Genomic DNA, 19,747 nt, shown 5'->3' with positions numbered 1-19,747 from the left:
CTTTACAATCCTAATGTGGTTCAAGGTTTCTTAGTTCAAAAGGGAAAACTCATTGTTTGATTACAACGATATTTTCCCATCCATATGACTGTTCTACATATTTAAATATTCTTAATTTTTCCAATTCCACACCTCCTTTAAGCTCTAGGATTGCAGGAGGACATACACAGAAATCACCCAACTTAATTAACATTTTAATATTTCATCTTAGACTACTTGCATCACCTCCACAAAGGGTTTTGATTCACAGTCCATTTAAGCAATAATTACCTACATTTACTCGTCCTATGCTTCTTATGCATGTCGCTTCTGTAGGAAGCACTACGAATTTGCACTACTACAGCAAACTAGTTAACTAGAAGAAACTTATGCATTGTGTCCCAGTGAAATTGCATGATACACTCTCATAAGCATTCCACTTTATTCTTTTAACAAAATAGCCTTGAATTATACTTTTTCATAGATAATACAGCATTCAGTGGGAAGTTTAAGCCTCCTTATGCTTTACATTAAAATTCAATTTTTAGGAAAATACAGCCAACAACTGATCAGCTAATTTAAGTAATCAGCTACAAAGCTGACAGGTGCAGCTCATGAGTAAACCTTGTTTTCAATCACTGATTACATTAAAGTTGTTTTTTTTATATTGCACCTCAGAAATTAATCCCTGCTCTAATAATACAAGTAAATTTTGAGTGGCTTATAGTATTCCTTGTACATATATGAATCCCTCTCATTTTTTGCGAATTTATTTTCTATTCATCTATAAAACAGTTTGATGATTTGAGCTACATGAAATTGGTTACAAATTTAGTAAAAAATGCAGTACTTCAAAAGTTGCATACCATGTTTTTCATGAATAATCAATTGAACAAGTTTGGTATAATGTGCAAATAATGATCTTTGACTGTTATAATTGTGAAGTTTCAATAAAGGGTTAACCGACTACTATTTATACCCATTTGAGATTCGAAATTCAGTTAAACTTTTGCACACCATATGACCTCTTCACTTATGCGGTAATAAGATTTAACATGTTATAGATTTCATAATTTGAAGTTTCTGTAAGCAATATCAATGTCTATTGTTTGGGGAATTTAAAAATTATCACTTGTTTCCCTATTTTTACTACAATAACTTTATTGTATTGATGAACTGTCAAGCAAGATCTGCTGCTGCACCAACCACTGTTTAACAAAAACAGTATTACTGGAACTATGCAAGACAGGTTAATAATGATAATTTTATATGCCTACCACTAATAGCAGGGGCCAACTACATGTATCATTAGCAAAAGTCTCTTAAAACATTAATGATATGTCAATTAATATTCTAAGGACAGCAGATTCTGTCACCCACATCTTACTATACCCATTCTCATCCTCATTTTCAGACCATATCTGTGGCCTACTTGAAATATAATATTTCTGACACGTGCCAATATGGAAACTAATTTCACTACATCAGCAGTCAATGATTGACCCACTAAAAGTGGCTAACATTATAATTCAGGATACTACACTTATTATGTTTTGATATAAGTAGGCAAGACATTGATTTAGCCTTGTCAATACTGGCACACTTGTGAAAGATGCCTCATAACTTAATGTGTATCCAAGGAAGAGTAAAGAGAAGAGTAACTTGTTGAAATTTAAGACTATATTGCTCTATATTTTTAAAAGATATATATCAAACTAAAAGCAAATTAATGTTTTATGATCTTTCCTTCCAAGGTCGCATTTTGCTTTTGTTCAAATAAACCCAATGTCACCAGGAAAATGCAGTGCTCGTTTTTTAATTTTTAATGAAATGACTACACATAGATGGCCAAGTGCTAAGCTGCAAAAGAGTCAATTAGTAGACCTTGTGATCTTACCTGATTTCACTTTTCCTTAATTTGCGGGAAATACTTTTTGTTAAAAAGAAAGAGCTTTTTTTTTTTTTTTTTTTTTTTTTTTTTTTTTTTTTTCAATGGTGTTATTTCTATTTGCACATTATAATTACTATAATGTTGTTGACATTAGTAGCAGCAATACGACAATTTCCCACCCACCCCAGAAATCAAGGAAAAAAATATATAGGCTCATTGGTGACTTAGTACAAGTGATGCCACCTATGTGTATAAAAAAAAAAAAAAAAACAATAATAATAATAATAATAATAATAATAATAATAATAATAATAATAAATTAAACTCACAGTGGGCATGGCATACATATACATGTCACGCCCCTTGGTTTTTAGTTAAGCTCCTTCTACACAATAATAGCTATATTGCTTTGTTGTTATACCCAGTCTTTCCTATTGCCTATTGACAAAATGGAAAAGCAACTTGGTTTCATCTGAAGTTTGATGAACATCCATGAAAGAAAATAAAAATCTACTGTGAAAAGTTCTTAATGACAAAAAAGGATTGAGCTTATTCTCATACAACACACTGTATTGTTGCATAACACACTATCAAATCTAAAAGAAAATTAACTTTACTAATGTTGCTCATTTCATCTCCTAAAACAAGAGTATGGTGTGCAAAACTTAGAGAGAGAGAGAGAGAGAGAGAGAGAGAGAGAGAGAGAGAGAGAGAGAGAGAGAGAGAGAGAGAGAGAGAGAGGAGAGAGAGAGAGAGAGAGGTGTGTGTGTGTGTGTGTGTGTGTGTGTGTGTGTGTGTGTGTGTGTGTGTGTGTGTGTGTGTGTGTGTGTGTGTGTGTGTGTGTGTGTGTGTGCGCGTGTGTCAAACATGATGTCACCATGGGAAAATATTGCTAGAGGGGCGGGTGACACAAACCTGCCATCATGGGAAAATGTTTCCATGAGGCAGGGTGACGCAAACTTGCTGTCATGAGAGTTTTGGCTGACGGCCGACAAGATGCAAACTTGCCGTCATGAGAGTTTTGGCTGACGGCCGACAAGATGCAAACTTGCTATCATGAGAGTTTTGGCTAAAGGCCAACAAGATGCAAACTTGCTGTCATGAGAATTTTGGCTGACAGCCAACAAAACGCAAATTTGCTGTCATGAGAGTTTTGGCTGACGGCCAACAAGACGCGAATTTCCTGTCATGAGCATTTTGGCTGAAAGTTAGGGTGACGGGTAAGACTCACCATGAGTGCACAACCTCTGTGGGTAATATGACTTATTTGGCAGGCACATTTACATTATTTCCATCGATAAATGAGTGGAATGTAAGGTCTGTAAGCCACGACTGAAAGAGTGCCAGCTCCAGGGAGAATGACATTTCCATGCTTAGGAATCTATTCTTGCCTGCCATAACCAGTGTCACAGGTATTATTACAGAAAATTAAATGAAAGAAAATAAAAATAAAAATAAAAATTATTATTGCACTGAGTTATAGACTACCTAGAGATAATATGAAGTTTATGCAAGGGGAAAAAATCTATGACCATCTTAAAAAAGTAAATCAAATGACAAATATACATTGGAAAATGGCAAAACAGTTTAAAACTCTTAAGCCAAAAAAGACAAATATTGCAAAGTGGAGGACATGGAGTCCTGTCACTGCACGGGAATCTTCGTTTGTGCCTGGCCTACAAGACACAACCGGCAGTCTCCACTTACATAAGCCTAATGCCTGTATTTTGGGCCACATATCAGTGAAGCATCCAGATTAAATGGTTAACCACTAACTCTGACACCAGGGTATACCATTCGTTGAGGCAAAAGGGTTTTGTTTCCTATGTTCATTCCCCCAAGTCTCCCTAAGCTTCCAGCTGCACAAGAAGTTTTCTTACGCCTTTAATTCCGCAAGTGGTTAAACCATGAAAGCAAAATATCGGATTGTTCTGACATGAATGAATTTATTATTATTATATATATATTATATATATAAAATCAGAAATAGAATAGCCTGTCATATATAAAGTGTTGGCACCATATATGTGATATACTTTAGACTGCAATATAAATTCAGACAATGGTAAATTTATCAATGAATCTGGTTTCGTTCCATGATTAACCCCTTACAGACAGGTCATGTGTATAGCCGTAAAAACAGACCGCTTGGTCTGCAGGGTACAGCTATACACATGTTAATGCACTAGAGTGGAGAGTTCTGATACATGTAGTGGACTCCTGCACCCAGCAGCTGGAGGTTGCCAGAAATCCCAGAGTTTATGACGCCAAGAGATTTCTGATACTGATCACTGGGGGTTAACTGCTAAACTGATATCTGACAACAGCTACCAACATTTACATAAAAATAAAATGAACATTGAAACCAAAAATTACTAAAGCCTAAATAAACATGTAATAATTGGAGACCCCCCCAATAACAGTAACTACAATTTTTTTTTTTGGCAAGACTTGGCAAAATAATCCCTGACCACATGGTTTTCGAACATATGGAACTTGCAACTGATATATATTTTTTGAGCCATTACAATTTATTCTTGAAATGCCCTGTGCAAAATTAACTTGATAATCAAATCCACTTGAAATCAATCTGCAGTAACCTGAATCTGTAATAAAGGATTAGTGACATGGATACTAAAAGATATCTTAATTTTGAGGAAAAATGCAAAAATAAAAATTACATACACAAAAATTAAAACTTTACCTGAAAGAGAAATAACAATAAATATTCCTGGGGAAGAATTCATGTTAAAATCTATTACAACTATAACAAAGGACACACCAAAAAAAGAAAAAAAGAAAAAGTTGTGTACTCTCTCAAAAGCACCACACACCTGTAGTCAAACCAAACAAGCATAGTCGTGTGGATCCTCGTAACTATTTGTGTGTCCTGCTACCACTATGCTAAGTACTAGTGCTGTTCAAGATCAAATTTCTCAATAATTATAAAATTTATACTAAAATACAGGAACCATGTGGATGCTAGCCAGGTCAGACAGTGGAGTCATCTTCCATTGCTTATTTTTGCCTGTCAGGAATCAAATGTTTGATCAAAATATTTCGAATGAACCCTTCATTCTGCGATTTGTATTTGCATAGCATACTGTCCCATTTAAAATCTTTTCACCTGTATGGAAATAAATAAGTTATCACTTAATAGATAATTGAAAGCATTCAACCCCATACTAAAATCTAAAAGTACATGCCAATGACATTTAGAAGCAGAACAACCACAGAACTTAACATGCATTAAGCTACAATTTTATGGTAGTTACTTCCTGGCAATAAGTAGTTCCTCTTTTGACAAAAATGTCATGAGTATTATTTGCATCTTTTAGTTGCTTCAAGAAACGTTTTGTCTTGATTCATTAATTTTATTGCATTTGTTGATTTCTGAACTCAATCTCTATATTTTGGACATTTGCATTCTCCACTAAATACATCAAAAATTGTTTATATTCTGAATAGTACTGCCATCAGACTGTCATCATTCGATAGCTTTGAAATCAAACTCAGGATGCCCATTCATATTGCTTATCATTTACTATTTCAAGATGCTTCTGTCCATAACCTTAGCTTTTACTGAACAATTAGTGCTGCTTTTCATTCTGCATTCACTTTATTATTCTCTTTGTTACGTGATTAGAGGCCTTTGCCAAGAAGCTTTAAATATTTAACTTCGTAATATATTCAACATTAAAGTGAAGAACTAATACACCACACAACTGAAATTTCACTAAAAATATTTGAGCATGCTCTGGTTAAGCTTGCCTACTAGGGAAACGACTTTTAAAAGTTATTCAGTAAAAGATAATACCTTAATCTAAGTTAAACAACAATTAGACTACAAGTGCTGAAAGTGGCTCCAATTGTTATAATGAAAGCATTTTTTGACTTCCTTAAGTCTTACCAAGGCGTAAATGTGTTCATAGCCAGTAAGAAGGTTATATGAATTATACATCACCTCACTAACAGACTTTTCATATAATTAATTTTGGTTCAGCAAGTAGTAATTGTATAAGTCTGCATTTTTCTCCTGCTTCAGTATTCTGCCTGTGGGGACAAAATCTCTGGATATTACACAGCAAGTTGAAGCTTAGAGAGTGACTAGCTCACGTTGTGGTATTCTCTCGTCATATTCCATCCATCCTTTTTGGATCATATTTTTTTCCTCCCAGAATAGTCCTGTAGGGAATAAAATTTGGCTATTTGCAAATTCAATATTAATACCTTATACTAATTGCAGGATTTCAACCAAACCATAAATAAGAAGGTGCATAATGAATGGCTATAGTACTAAATGTGCCTTGTGTTAGGTGTGTTAAGGTCATATCCCCCATTTAGATCAAATAACAATGACCAAAATCTGTGTATGTATCTAGATCCCTTACCTTAGACAGACTTCCCATATTTTATTCACATTGGCTGCAGTATTCAGTTGATACATCAATAACCTCTTTCTCATCTGCAAGTTTTGTAGTAGTTCTCTCGCTCTCTCTCTTTTTACTATTCTACAGAATACTTTACCTGCAGTTTCATGGTATGCTTTTTTTTTTTTTCATTTGCATCCATTATGCATATTATATAAGTATATATATATTTTTTATGGGAGGTTGGATGGATGGATTCACAAAACTTTTTCACTTAAAGGTTTTATTGTACTTGAACAACTGCAAGCCTAACTGCTAGCAGCACTTGTTAAGAATACAAAGGACAGACAATTCACATCTTGACCATGGCCTTTCTGTTTTTTCCTTTTTTTTTTTTTGTATTGTAAATTTGTCAGAAAGACAAAAGGAGCTCACATAAATTCAATTTACTTACAGTATCTTTCAGTTACTTCAAGTATAAAAATAAATGGACCCCCGAAGACACAAACAATTTTAAATACCATTAAAAAAAAAAAAGATGGCCTATGGTCACTTTACACAAAGTTCATTGTTTACATTAATCCATTGTCATTACATACTTCTCACCCTAACAACCCCCTGGTTTGGTCAGTTACCTAATTACAAACACATTAGTAAACATAAAATTAATAATAGCCTCCACAGGGTACATGGGATGTTTTTCTTACACTTAAGAAGCCATACACAATTCACTTCAATCTGCTGAGTAATTTCTTGTATTATATGATTTTCACTTTTATTACTAATATTTCATTATTATCTTTTACTTGTCACTCCATGCTTGTTTTTAAGCATTATTGTTCATATTCTGTTCCTGTCTTTTTCTTATTCATCTTCAGACTCTTCATGTTCATAAACATTCATTTATTTTTTGTCTTTGGGCATCCTCTCTTCATTTTCACATTCTTTCATTATAAACTTCTATGACTCCACTGCCTTATCATTTTTGTTTTATGGTGATTTAATCTTTGTTGTTGCACAGCACCAATCAAGTCTCCCACTTGAACAGGTTTTTAAAGACAGTACTTGCTCCCCACAAACCTTGCTACATCCTCTATGTGCAACCTGGCTTTGCTGGGTTTGTGTAAAGGGCTTAGTACGTACCATTGTTGTAGCCTGCCTGGGACGTGCTGTACCCACCCCTACTGTCATAGTTGTCGAAGTTGCTGCCCCCATAACTTTGGCCGCCCCCGTAGCTGTTGTCATAACCAGAGTCTGGGAAGTAAATATATATGGCCTCATTATAATTCTAAATACTTTTATGGAGACCATCAGCCCGTTCAAAAGAAAGAGGGGGGTAGATGTCTTTTGACATGTGTCATGTTTTTCCCGCTTCTTTTTCTATTTATACATGTAATGTTGTACTGTTTTTACCCTGTACAATCTTAAATACTGAAGTGAATTCCTTGTATGACCTAAAACAATTGCACACTATTTATATCCTTGTCTAGGATTTACAAAACCAATAAATAGGACCTTAAGATAATCAACCAGGACACCATGGGACATTTCCTGGGAGCGTTCACTCACTTGACTGGTATTTATCGTATCCACTGTTGTATCCCTGGTTGCTGTTGTAACTCTGGCCACTGTAATTGTTGTCATAGTTGGTAGAGTTATATCCTCCACCACCGTAGCCACTGCAACAAAAATGTTACTTTTACCCTCTCTCCTACACTAAGTTGGAAGCACCATCAATGCTCACAAAATCACTAAGCTTACATCACCATTTTGCCACTTAAAACAAATGCCAAGACATGCACCACCACCATCACCTATTCTATATGTTCTACAGAGGAACTGACACTTTCCAACATATCACTGTCATCAAATTTTCCTTCTGTTCAATTTTTACCCAGTGACCTTTAGGTGTGCTAAGGAGACAGAACAAAGTTTTGGGGTGCACTCAAAGAATTATGACAAAACTAACAAAAAAAAAATAAAAAAAAGGCAAGTTGCAAGCAAAAACTTGCATCAAATAAGCAATTCTTATAAAATGTGTTCAAGGAACTCCCAAGTAATTAGAAGATTGAGATCAAGAGTATTCATTTGAAAGATCAATGAAATAAAAATCAAACAAGAAAGTTTAGATATGTGAAAACATTCTTTTAAACTGAGTGACCAAAAAAGGTAGGTAGTATAGTTTAGTTCGTTTGGCCTACCTGTTACCGTAGCCACTCTCCCCATCCATCCTGGGCCGCTTCATGGGAGGGCCGCCATATGAACCACGCGAAGCCCTACAAAGAGACGCGCATCTAAGTAACCTACTGGTTCCTTTGATAATACCCCCCAAAAACTTGTGCTGATTCCTCACAACCTGGCTTGTCAACTAAGCTTTTTTTTTTTTTTTTTTTTTTTTTTTTTTTTTTAAACACTTATTTGAATTACGAGTTTGGACCTCCATCTTTAACACTTGTTTGGTCACTGTTGTAATTTCATGGTTCACAATTGCTTGCCATTAACATGCATCTTTTACTTATTATTATTATTTTTGTATATATGTATCTTTTAGTTGGGTAACAGCAACAAAAGATCCTAGCATTTTGATTGAGATTTTGCTAGAAACTGTCAGTTGCCAAAACACAAGATATCACAACAATCAAGGACAGGAAGCTCAAAAATACACCGATTGCCTAAACACTGAAGTCAGTAATTGAATAAAAATATATAAAAAAAACAGAAGAGAAGAGAGGACAAACAATAGCAAATTAACATTATCCTTCTCCTTTCACGTAAGCCACTGACAAGCCTATGTTGAAGGTCTTGTATCAAAAACTAAAACACCAAGGCTCATACACTCACCCTCGCTTCTGGAATACGCCATCGAAGTCTCCTCTGCCACGTCCTCTGGGAGCTCCACGTCCTCCATAGCCTCCACTGTTGTACCCTCCCCTGTAGCCGCCACCTTCACCAAAACCTCCACCATAACTACCGCGGGGAGCACCACTACCACGACCTCGGAATCCGCCACCGCGGTTTTGACCATATGTGTTGCCTCTGAATCCTCCTCTGAAGTTTCCACGGAAGCCACCACGGTATCCACCATCAGGGCCACCCCTATAGATGAAAGTACAACAGCCTATTTAGTGAACATCAGCTAATTGAGATGCTTTATTGCAGACATGTAGCTATTTAATTTAGATCTGAAGTACATGATTATTAATAAAATGGGGGAATAAGATAGGAATAATAGGGGGGAGGGGATAAACAACTGAGCTACATAAAATCTGTTGATGAGAAGGTATTAAGAAGAGAAGAGAACAAGAGAAAAATAAAAAATATAAGGATGAGAAAAAGCAGAGGAAGCTGGGAGGAAAGAGGGAGAAAAGTGGAGGAGGAGGTGGAGGAGGTGGAGGAGGAGGAGGAGGAGGAGGAGGAGGAGAAGGAAGAAAGGGAGAGAGGAAGGGAAAAAGGGGGAGGGAGAGAGGAGAAGAGGGGGGAGGGGAGCAAGGAAAAAATGGGGGAGAGGATAGAGGAGAAGGAAAGAAAAAAGAAGGGAAGAAACAGAAAGGGAGAGGAGAGGAGGAGAGGAGGAGGGAAAAAGGGGAGGAGAGTAGGAGGATGAGGAGGAAGGGAAACAGAAAGGGGGGAGGGGGAGGAGGAAGGGAAACAGAAAGGGGAGGAGGAGGAGGAGGAAGGGAAACAAAAGGGGGGAGGAGGAGGAGAAGGGAACAGAGAGGGAGGAAGAGGAGGAGGGGGAGAAGGGAACAGAAAGGGAGGAAGAGGAGGAGGAAGGGAACAGGAAGGTAACAGAAAGGGAAGGAGGAGGAGGAGGAAGGGAACAGGGAAGGAACAGAAGGGAAGGAAGAAGGAGGAGGAGGAGAAGTAGAGGAAGGGAACGAAAGGGGAGGAGGAGGAGGAAGGGAAGGAAGGGAGAGGAGAAGGAGGAGAGAGGGAAGAGAGGGGAAGGAAGGGAACGAAAGAGGGAGGAGGAGGAAGGGAAGGAACAGAAAGGGAGGAAGAGGAGGAGGAGGAGAAGGGAACAGAAAGGGAGGAAGAGGAGAGGAAGGGAAAGAAGGGAACAGAAAGGAGGAAGAGGAAAGGGAAAAAGGAGGAAAGAAAGGAGGAAGGAAGAAAGGGAGAGGAGGGAAGAAAGGAGGAAGAGGAGAGAAAGAAGGGAACAGAAAGGGAGGAAGAGGAGGAGGAGGAGGAGGAGGAGGAGGAGGAGGAGGAGGAGGAGGAAGGGAACAGAAAGGGAGGAGGAGGAAGGGATCAAAGGGAAAAGAAGGGAGGAAAGAAAGGAGGAAGAGAACAAAGGGAAAAGAAGGGAGGAAAGAAAGGAGGAAGGGAACAGAAAGGGAGGAGGAGGTGGAAGGGATAAAGGAGAGAAGATGGAGAGGAAATAGAAAGAAAAAAAGAAAATAAAGGGATTGGTGGAAAGGAAAAGACTGCCAAAGCAGCAGAGATGAATCATGGAGGTGTGTTAACAATTAGCCAAGAAAGCTAAGGCAAATCATAAAATTGAAGGAGTAAAAAATGTATACTTTCCTAAAAATACCTAGACTGTGGCCTGAAAACGGATAATCACCATACTATTAAATCCCTTTACCTTAATATTCTAAATAGAACATTAGACTCATATGCTGAACTTAGAAGAAAGAAGAAAAAAAAAAAAATCTGATGTTTTCTTTGTACCTTTCCTACTTAACCCATTATTCCCAGTTATCAGAAATCCCTGAGAGCAATTAAGCTCAGGTGATATCCGGCAGCGTTCAGACAGTGGGCGCGGGAGCCCGCTGCGTTAAGCCGAACGCAACGCTCCACGCACTCTGGCGTGTTGCTGCACCAACAAGCTGAACCTGCCAACCATGTGGTTTGCTATGACGTCATATCACGTCACCCGGCAGGAACAGGTTAAATTGATCACAAAAACAGGAACGAAACCACTTCTCTATTAAATAGTTCACACATTTATATACATGCTCACATGCACATAAGTATCATTTCACTACTGGTTTTACCCAAAACATACCCAAGTACAATTTTGTTGGCTTTCACTATGCACCATTAAAAATACTTTGAAGCCAACTTACAAGCATTATGCCAGGCAATGTCATTATAACAACCAAAACAGGATCCTGGATGTGTGCGCTACCATGGCCTAGTCTGGTTAGTTGTACCCAGGCCTAACAGGATGTATTCTATCCTGATATTTCAAGGGCATGATTGCCATGTATTACACTGCCATTTGATCATCTATATAACAGTAGATCAAAATCCGTTTTGATTTTTCCTTTTGTGCAAGTGTAAATGTTGAATCAAAAATTACAAAATAATATAATATCAAGGAGTAATATAGTTATTTAGATGTATTATGAATCCAAATGTATAAAAAAAAAAAAAAATTGTAAACAATGGTATACCATAACTGGTGTGTAATAGTATTGTTGTGTGTGGAGGGAATGAAGGGTTTGGCTGGATGCAATGTTCCATACATTACCAGAACCACATCAAGATCACTACTTTCCAATCACAAAGAATGAGGCAGACAGCCCATTTATGATGGGCTCAGGGTAGAGGCCTACAAAGAGGACAGGTCATCTTCCTCTGGAATAAAGGACCAACAACATCCATTGGATTTACTATGAGCAGTGAAGTCCTTTTCATCTTAAATTTTGTAATGAAGTGGTTAATAAAAATGGAAATAATGAATATGTCAAGATTAAAAAATTTTATGAAATTACTGACATCTTGGTAGCAGAAAATGTTCTACCATTATATTAAATGAATGAATGCCTAGTCTTCAACCTGTATAGGCTGGGACACGCCTATAGCTATCATAAACTGACTCAATGTGCTGGGTATGGCTGTCGGTGTCGCAACGTGCTCGAGAGCAACAAGAGTTCTACTACATGTAGCAGACTCCCGGGCCTAACAGCAGGACAGTTGCCAAAAACCTCCAGAGTCAGTGACCCAGAGATTTGTGATACTGTCACTAGCAGGTTAAACAAATAACCAATATTACTACAATTTCTTACTGAAGGCAAAAACCAGATGGAAGTCATTTTTTTTTTTACATTCCTATGCCTTGTAAAGACAAGTGATTTTCATTCTCAAAATATATGAATAAAATGAGGGAACAAATATAAATATCAATAATGTAGAACACTACTTGTATTTCAATACTAATACTGAGCATTGTATATGAAAAAATGATTTGTTAGTGACATATCATGGATTACAGCCACTTGATAAAATATCAAATCCATTTGAAGCCTACAAGTTATACTTAACAAATTAAGTTAGAACAGCATTATTTTGAAAAATACAAGCACTTTAATTTCTGTCATAAAATCAGAGGCAGGAATACCCAAACCAAATCTAGCCCAAATAAGGCTATTTCAGTTCATTGCTCAGGTGTTTGGTTCCAACTTCAGTAGGACATGTCCACCAGCATGGAAGCTTACAATCACATCTTCTCACAGGTTAAAGGATCATTCCTAAAAACTGGAAACCTGACTACTACTATGCTACTCTAACAATACCAAATTGCATCATAGGTATAATTTTGGTTAAGATAAAAGACTTTGCCTTCCCTTGTGTTTTATATTCATTGACTTGATATTTTCCTTTTAAAAACAATGCATGTTTTTTTGAAGAATGAAAAACATTAAGTATTTTTTACAGAAGAAAAGAACCATCATTTAAAGAAAAGAAAAGGGGGGGGGGGGGGAAGCAACACTACACTGTAGTACAACAGCCAGTCTGTAAATCTCCTTTTTCTTGCAACTAACCAGCACAGACTGCATATCCAATTCACTAAACTAGCAGAACCTACATAATTTAGAATCCTATGCAATTTATCATATTCTGCCTCTATACATCCCAAACCACCAATAGATTTGACAATTTTATGACACCAATTTCTGCATGAGTGAGTATAGGCTCAACTAATTTCCTCACATAGATCAACTGTCCAACCCTACTAATATAAAAAAAATGGATAAGGACACTCACCGTCCTCCACGGAAACCTCCACGACCACGGAATCTAGCACGCATGGGTCCCCTGCAAATGGATATATGAAAACATTTAATAAAATTATATCAAACACAAACAATTCATCTTAAAAAGAATGTATTTTTTCACCACAGATTCCTATAAGCATATAGCAGTTTTGTTCAAACAATTGATATTACTTATCATACTGGCACATTCCACAATGATTTACCATTGAACTGCAGTACAAACAAGTCTTATCCAAAACTTAGGTTCTAAACCACTGAAAAGCTCAATCAATTCACACTGCCTGTACATTCACAGCTAAAGGGTTTTCCCTTCTATAAAAGCAAAGATACCAATTTCTTGGAAAAACAAACAAATTAAGATGTAAACAAATAAAAGTAGCAGTCTCACACTGAGCCATGAACCAATGCATCAATAACTCAAACATACCGAAACCTACTGAAGACACTTCAACCATCCACACTCATTCATTTTGCAGCTATGAAACTCTTGGCACTCAAAACAAGTCTGACATGGCAACGACTTACTCACAGATATTCATGGTGAACTAACAAGAAACTTTACAAACTCTTCTACCCTACTGAACCATGAAGGTTTGGGAACCACATACGGAGAAAAGCCAGGCGCGCCTCTTCCTCTGAATCCTCCACCTCGTGCCCTAAAAGATTGGTTAATACATGTAATACACGTTAATGTTCAGTGACAAACTTTTGAAATTTCTTCTACATGTCACTCTAGTGAACATTTAGGGGAACTTACGCTGAAAAGCCGGGGCCGCCTCTTCCACGGAATCCACCGCCACGGCTCCTGAAAGATCCTCTGCCACGGAAATTGTTGTGAGGGGCGGAAGTCTGTCCTTCTGGGGGATTTTCTGGACCACTAGTCTCCATGGTTACTCTGCAAAGAAAAATGAATCAAGTTAACTTTGATGTAATTAAAGAGTAAATTTATATTACCTGGCTGCTATGACATTACTAAACCTAGTCTACATACCCTGAAATAATAATTCATAATATAACTTGTGCCCTATATTATTATTTTCATTAATCAACCTGTAAATTTTTTTCATCAGCTAACCTGTACCTGATATAAAATTACTTATCAATTGATTTCCCCCAAAAGCAAGCCCACCCAAGTTCTCCTGAGTAATATACCCCAGTTCCGAGAGGATAATTCTTACGTATAAATTTAAAAACATACACATGAATTAACTCTAGATACCAAAATTTAAAACATGACAAAATATGAATGATCTACTAAAAGATTCAACAGCCATTTTCCTATACATGGTGAGCACCGTTTTATCAGAATTTTTGTGGACAGGTGAGGTTATACTGGTTCCCCAACTGGAATAAAAATTATAACTAACTTTAGCACTAACTGTAATAAGCAGTATGCATTACATATACATTATAATTTCTATAGTATGAGGTACTCCACCAAACTTTTCATCCTATTGAGGATAGAACTTGATGCTATGATCAATGCAGACCACCTACAAAATAAAAAATCAGTCAATCTGAAAACTTTACCATTTTACCAATCCTACCAAACTTACAGTGGAAAAAACAAAGCTCAATATTAACCATTAAAATCTCTATAATACTCATACAAATGTTTATTTGACCTCTCTCACTACCCAACATAAGGCACTATAAACATTCCTAAGAAAAAGGGATAATAAAATATATATATATTGTCCTAACATCTGCTATGTCACAGTTGCACCACTACAAGCATGCTTTGGAACTAGACTCCTTAAAAAGAATAGGCCGAATGCCCCTCTTAACACCAAGTAAAGTACATCATCTAATACAAATACAGTGGCTTTCATCTTCTATGGTGACATGTGATACTTAAAGGCTTGTTCCATATGAATTTATACATGCACAGCACAAATTGGTATCTTAGTTAACTTCCTACACTTAATTTTTAATTCTTTAACTAATTTCATACTTCTTACCAGAAATTTTATCAAAAAACGAAATGGACTGGCAACATGTGAATGTACTAAACTGAATGGGATGCACATCACTTTGGGTGTACTGATAAACCCTTTATAACTGTCTATGATAGGAAGACTACAAATGCAAAGACAAGCTTCTGACATAAAATTGAAGATTCTTAATAGCTGAGCTTTTGTACTGCAAAAAATAATATCCAGGTACTGGTACTCCTGTACAAATTTCATAAAATCTTTATTCTACAAATTTTCATTCCCTGAGCAAGAACAGTCCTTACATCCCAAACAAGAGACTAATAGACTAATAAATATATATATAAATAATGAATGATACTGAATAGGCACATTTTGAATGAACTTAAACACACATGAACACCTTTCAGCATCACAGTAAACACTTAAGGTGGAAAAACAGGATATAAATAAATGGCAGTGAAAATACTAAGACATGTGCAGTGGACATAAAAAAAGGGTGAACTGACCGTCTTACCCAGAATGAATAAGGGTAGCTATTAGTATTCTTGAAGCCAATATCTCAACAATTAATATTAGTACATAGGAGTGCAGCCTATTCTTTTTTGCAGATTCTGTAGATAAAGTAGGAGCAAATTGTTACACCCTATCCCAGTGGTTCTCAAACTATGATATTTGGTACCCCTCTTTTTAACATATCCTTGGTGAGACCATATTGCAAAAAGTGACATTTTATTAAGTATTTGGATAAAATACAAATCCTCAACAAAGATTGACAAATTGAATTTAGAAAAATATAAAGATGAATTCTATTTGAAAAGTTCTTCAAGAGTACCAAGTTTGAGAACAACTGCCCTAGCCTTTAAAGTGGCTTGGCAAGGATTATGAAAGTGAACACAGACTTACTCTTTGAGGTTATTTGTCATTTCTCTTGTAAACTAAGAAACTCCCCTCGCTTTATAGTCTTCCTGTAATATACCAAAACAAACCAGGTTTATATAGCAGTATGTTCCAAACAAAACATTTTATTCTTAATGAACTAAACATGCATTCTCCTGTCTCTTTACATTGAAATAAATAACTTATTAAAACAGACAACCAACCCCAAAATCTCTTTTGCATGCATAAACCTCAAATCACATCCATTCAGTTGTTCAAGTTATGGTGAAAACTACTATAGAAAATCACCAGTGCACTGAGGTTATGTACAAACGCACTGATATATACAGCTGTAATTACAAATCATTATTTACATTCAACCATAGCCTCTTATACAGATACCAATGAAATTAGCTTCTTGGGTACAAATGAAATAACCAAAACTGAAGGCCATGCAAAAGATATCCACAAATTATTTATTATCTAGCTTAATAACTGTGGTAAAAGTAAACAAAATCTTTTAAATTCAAGCACATTAATAGTAATCAAAGTTATCAACATAAATAAACTTCAATAAAAATTTATTTTCAGGAAAAAAAATACTCTTAAAACTGCATTTAACCTGTTGATTCAAGGTTATGTAGGCACTAATTTCACTTTATTTCATACACACACATGGTTCCACTAGTACTTAAGTCATCAAGGAACTAATAACTAGGCCAACTTAATTTCACCAGCTTACATTAATCAATAAATTTTCAGAAAAATGTACATCCCTAAATCTATAAAAACACAAAAAACAAAAATTACACCAAAAACTCAAGGAGTGGGGTAAGGTAGGTCTAATAAGTGACACCCACATGGATGAGCATTTGTGAAGCTATCTGTGTTGACAAATTAACAAATTTCTCTCCTGGTACAAATGGCATAAACATTTTACTAGCTTTGGGAAAGTTAAACAATAACTTTAATACACATTTATTCTACCCGAGCCTTAGGGGTGGCCGTCTTCCTGGGAAGGAAGTGTACACTAAGAATGTTAATTTTCCATTACATTTCACTATACCCACAGTAGTTTAAGCCACCATTAGAATTTACTGAAATTATAAGGAAAATGGTAAAATAAATGTCAACATATCATTTACCTTGGCTTCAATAAGACAGAGCTAGGACTAATTGCTTTAACAGCTCCAATACTGAGCATGAATAGTTTGTGCAAAGTTAACATAAAAGAATTACATGTATGCACTCATATAAATACTATTTATATACACTGGTCATTACTGCACTCAACCCCATGCTGACGGGTAATCTATAAGCATAATAAACTTGGGTGATTTCGGGCAATGCCCAGACACTGGGCTTCTCTACTTGAAGCGGAACTTCTCGCTACACGTGCTCTGGCACATGGCCACACATACAGTTGTACCTCGCAGACTAAGGAGTATGCTATGATGCTTGTACACGTGAGCCATCCGGAAGGGATTAATAGGGCAATTAGTATGACAATATTTTTAAATTGCACTTATCAACTCAATAGTGACAATTTAAATATCTTTGAAAAGGTGTGGTAATGAAAAATGTGGCTCAATTTTTGAAATTGCAGCTACATATTTAGAGAAAAAAACAGACTTAATTAGCACAAAAGCTTGTTATGATTCTTAAGTAAAGCCGTACAAACCAAACTTTAGAATGGGACCCCCTTGAAGCAACTAAACTGCCTAGCAGTCGGGCAGAAAAGAAATTCTTTCCACATTTATCTAACTGGGTCCTCATTTTACAACAGGTAGGTCATTAAGCCCTAACTCTGCCAGGACATACACGTGGAAGTTGGTGAGCCTTGTTCAAGAAAGAGGCCACATTTCTTGAGTTTAAACCTCACGAGATCAGAATCAGACTTTAGGGCCTCCATCTTCAGTCCTATCCGGAATATCTATAAAATTGATAACCAAATTTTGAGCAGCAATGTATAAAAAGAGACTACAATTTACCAACCTCCATTACCATGAACCTTTCTACCTGGTACTTCTGAGGTTTGAAATTATAATTAAACCATTAACTCTTACAAATGTGCTCATTAGGTAAAAAATACACCCTTCTCATTAAATATTCCATAATTCACAATTTTAAAACACCTCATTTTCTATTTTTCCCCAGCACTTTTGAGGTACAAGTAAAAAAAAATAAATAAATAAATAAAACATCCATTCAATGACATGGAAATAAGCAACATAATAAAACATGGAAATAAGCAACACAATAAAACAAAGGAAATGAAAAGCTCCTTTGAGAAAAAGATAAAAATTTCCGCATAACCCAAGAACTTAAAATAACAAAAAAATAACTGCAACAAACTCGACATTACCGCTCGTGTAATTATAACGTCGCTTCCCCCACAGCCACACACACACGAACTGGTGGAGTTAAGAGCAGGAGTTAATGACAGAGATCAGCGTCCCCGTCCCTCAGTGGGGGAGTGGGGAAGAGGGGGAGAGAGAGAGAGAGGGATAATAAGGGAAGGGGGAGGAGGAGGAAGGGGGGGGGGGAAATAGGTAAGAGGATACACACGAAAATTTTCTTCCGTTCGTCTCTTCCAACTTGTCACGTTCTAAGTCCTCCTCCTTCACGAACGTTTTATAACGTTTATAATCGGACACGACTCTTAATAGATTATCTTTTTTTTCTCCTTCTCCCCCCCCTCCACACACACACACTCGAATGGAGAGGCGAGATACGAGCGGCGGGAGATAAAACGGGAGGAGGAAGCGCGGGAACAAAGGCTTCGCTGGTGCCGGCATGTGACGCCGACCCCGATATCGATTAGCTTCCTCTCGGCCCTTTTTTTGTTATCTTCCTCTCTCGTTTCTCCCGTTTTGCGAGGCTGGTTTTGGGCCGGGTTCTCTCAGCGACAGGCGAGGGGGATTTGTAGTGGGAGAGAAGGAGAAGCGTGAGGGGAGGAGGAGGAGGAAACGCGGAGGGGAAAGAAGGCCCACGCTGGGAAGGCCCCCGAGGACGAGGATGCCGCTCGGCGTGGAGGCGGCGGGAACGCGGACGCTATTTATGCCCCGTATATCACCAAAACACGGTCTCCCCCACGTATGAAAATCTCGCACGTGCGGAGGTCCGATAGTCCTACTCCATTCTCCCTGCGATCCGTCCGCGTGAAGTTCCCCCAAAGGCCCGAAAACACGAGAAAAGCGCCACTCACCTTTGCTGGAATGCGTGAGCTCCTGTTGTCTTTCCCAGCCGAGTCTGAGCGAGAAGGATGAATCGCACGGGGCGCCTCGCACGGACGCCGACCGCCCGCGCCAGTGACTTTCGTTCAGGCTTCTTCGCTTGGGATTTCGGCTCTTTGGGTTCGTTTTAAGGGGTTTTGCGGGACGGAGAGAGGGGTTTGTGTGTTTTGGGAATGGTGTGGGACTCCTGTCTTGATGCTTTGCGTGTTTTATCCGGTTGGTTTTCCGTCGGGGAAATTGGCGCGCGTCGGAACGCTCTAGCTAAGGATGCCGCGGTAGTGGACTTCTTATGGGAATATTTAACCTTCTTTTATTTCACTAACTTGCTGAAATCTCAATAAGTTTGTTGTTTGTGAGCCTATTTATCACTTGCAGTGCTTCCTTGGGAACACAAGCTTCTGAAAAATCGAATATCTATACCATAATTTACATCGCGTGTTTATCGATGCCA

At 37.3% G+C, this 19,747-nt stretch overlaps 1 protein-coding gene across 1 annotated transcript; it reads right to left on the bottom strand.

Annotated features, from left to right (window-relative positions):
* Positions 1-6,506: 6,506 nt before the first annotated feature.
* LOC119574974 (TATA-binding protein-associated factor 2N-like) lies at positions 6,507-19,422 on the bottom strand. The gene is made up of 8 exons (XM_037922273.1): positions 19,269-19,422; positions 14,005-14,142; positions 13,856-13,903; positions 13,237-13,287; positions 9,082-9,336; positions 8,442-8,516; positions 7,810-7,919; positions 6,507-7,494 (listed from the first exon to the last, which is right to left on the bottom strand). The coding sequence occupies exons 2-8, from the start codon at positions 14,133-14,135 to the stop codon at positions 7,373-7,375; spliced, it is 792 nt and encodes a 263-aa protein (XP_037778201.1). The 5' UTR covers positions 14,136-14,142; positions 19,269-19,422; the 3' UTR covers positions 6,507-7,372.
* Between the last annotated feature and the right edge of the window lie 325 nt (positions 19,423-19,747).

Source organism: Penaeus monodon, chromosome 7 (genome assembly GCF_015228065.2).
Source record: "Penaeus monodon isolate SGIC_2016 chromosome 7, NSTDA_Pmon_1, whole genome shotgun sequence".
Taxonomy (NCBI): domain Eukaryota; kingdom Metazoa; phylum Arthropoda; class Malacostraca; order Decapoda; family Penaeidae; genus Penaeus; species Penaeus monodon.
Note: the sequence above shows the minus strand (reverse complement) of the source record. Positions and strands in the feature narration are given on the sequence as shown.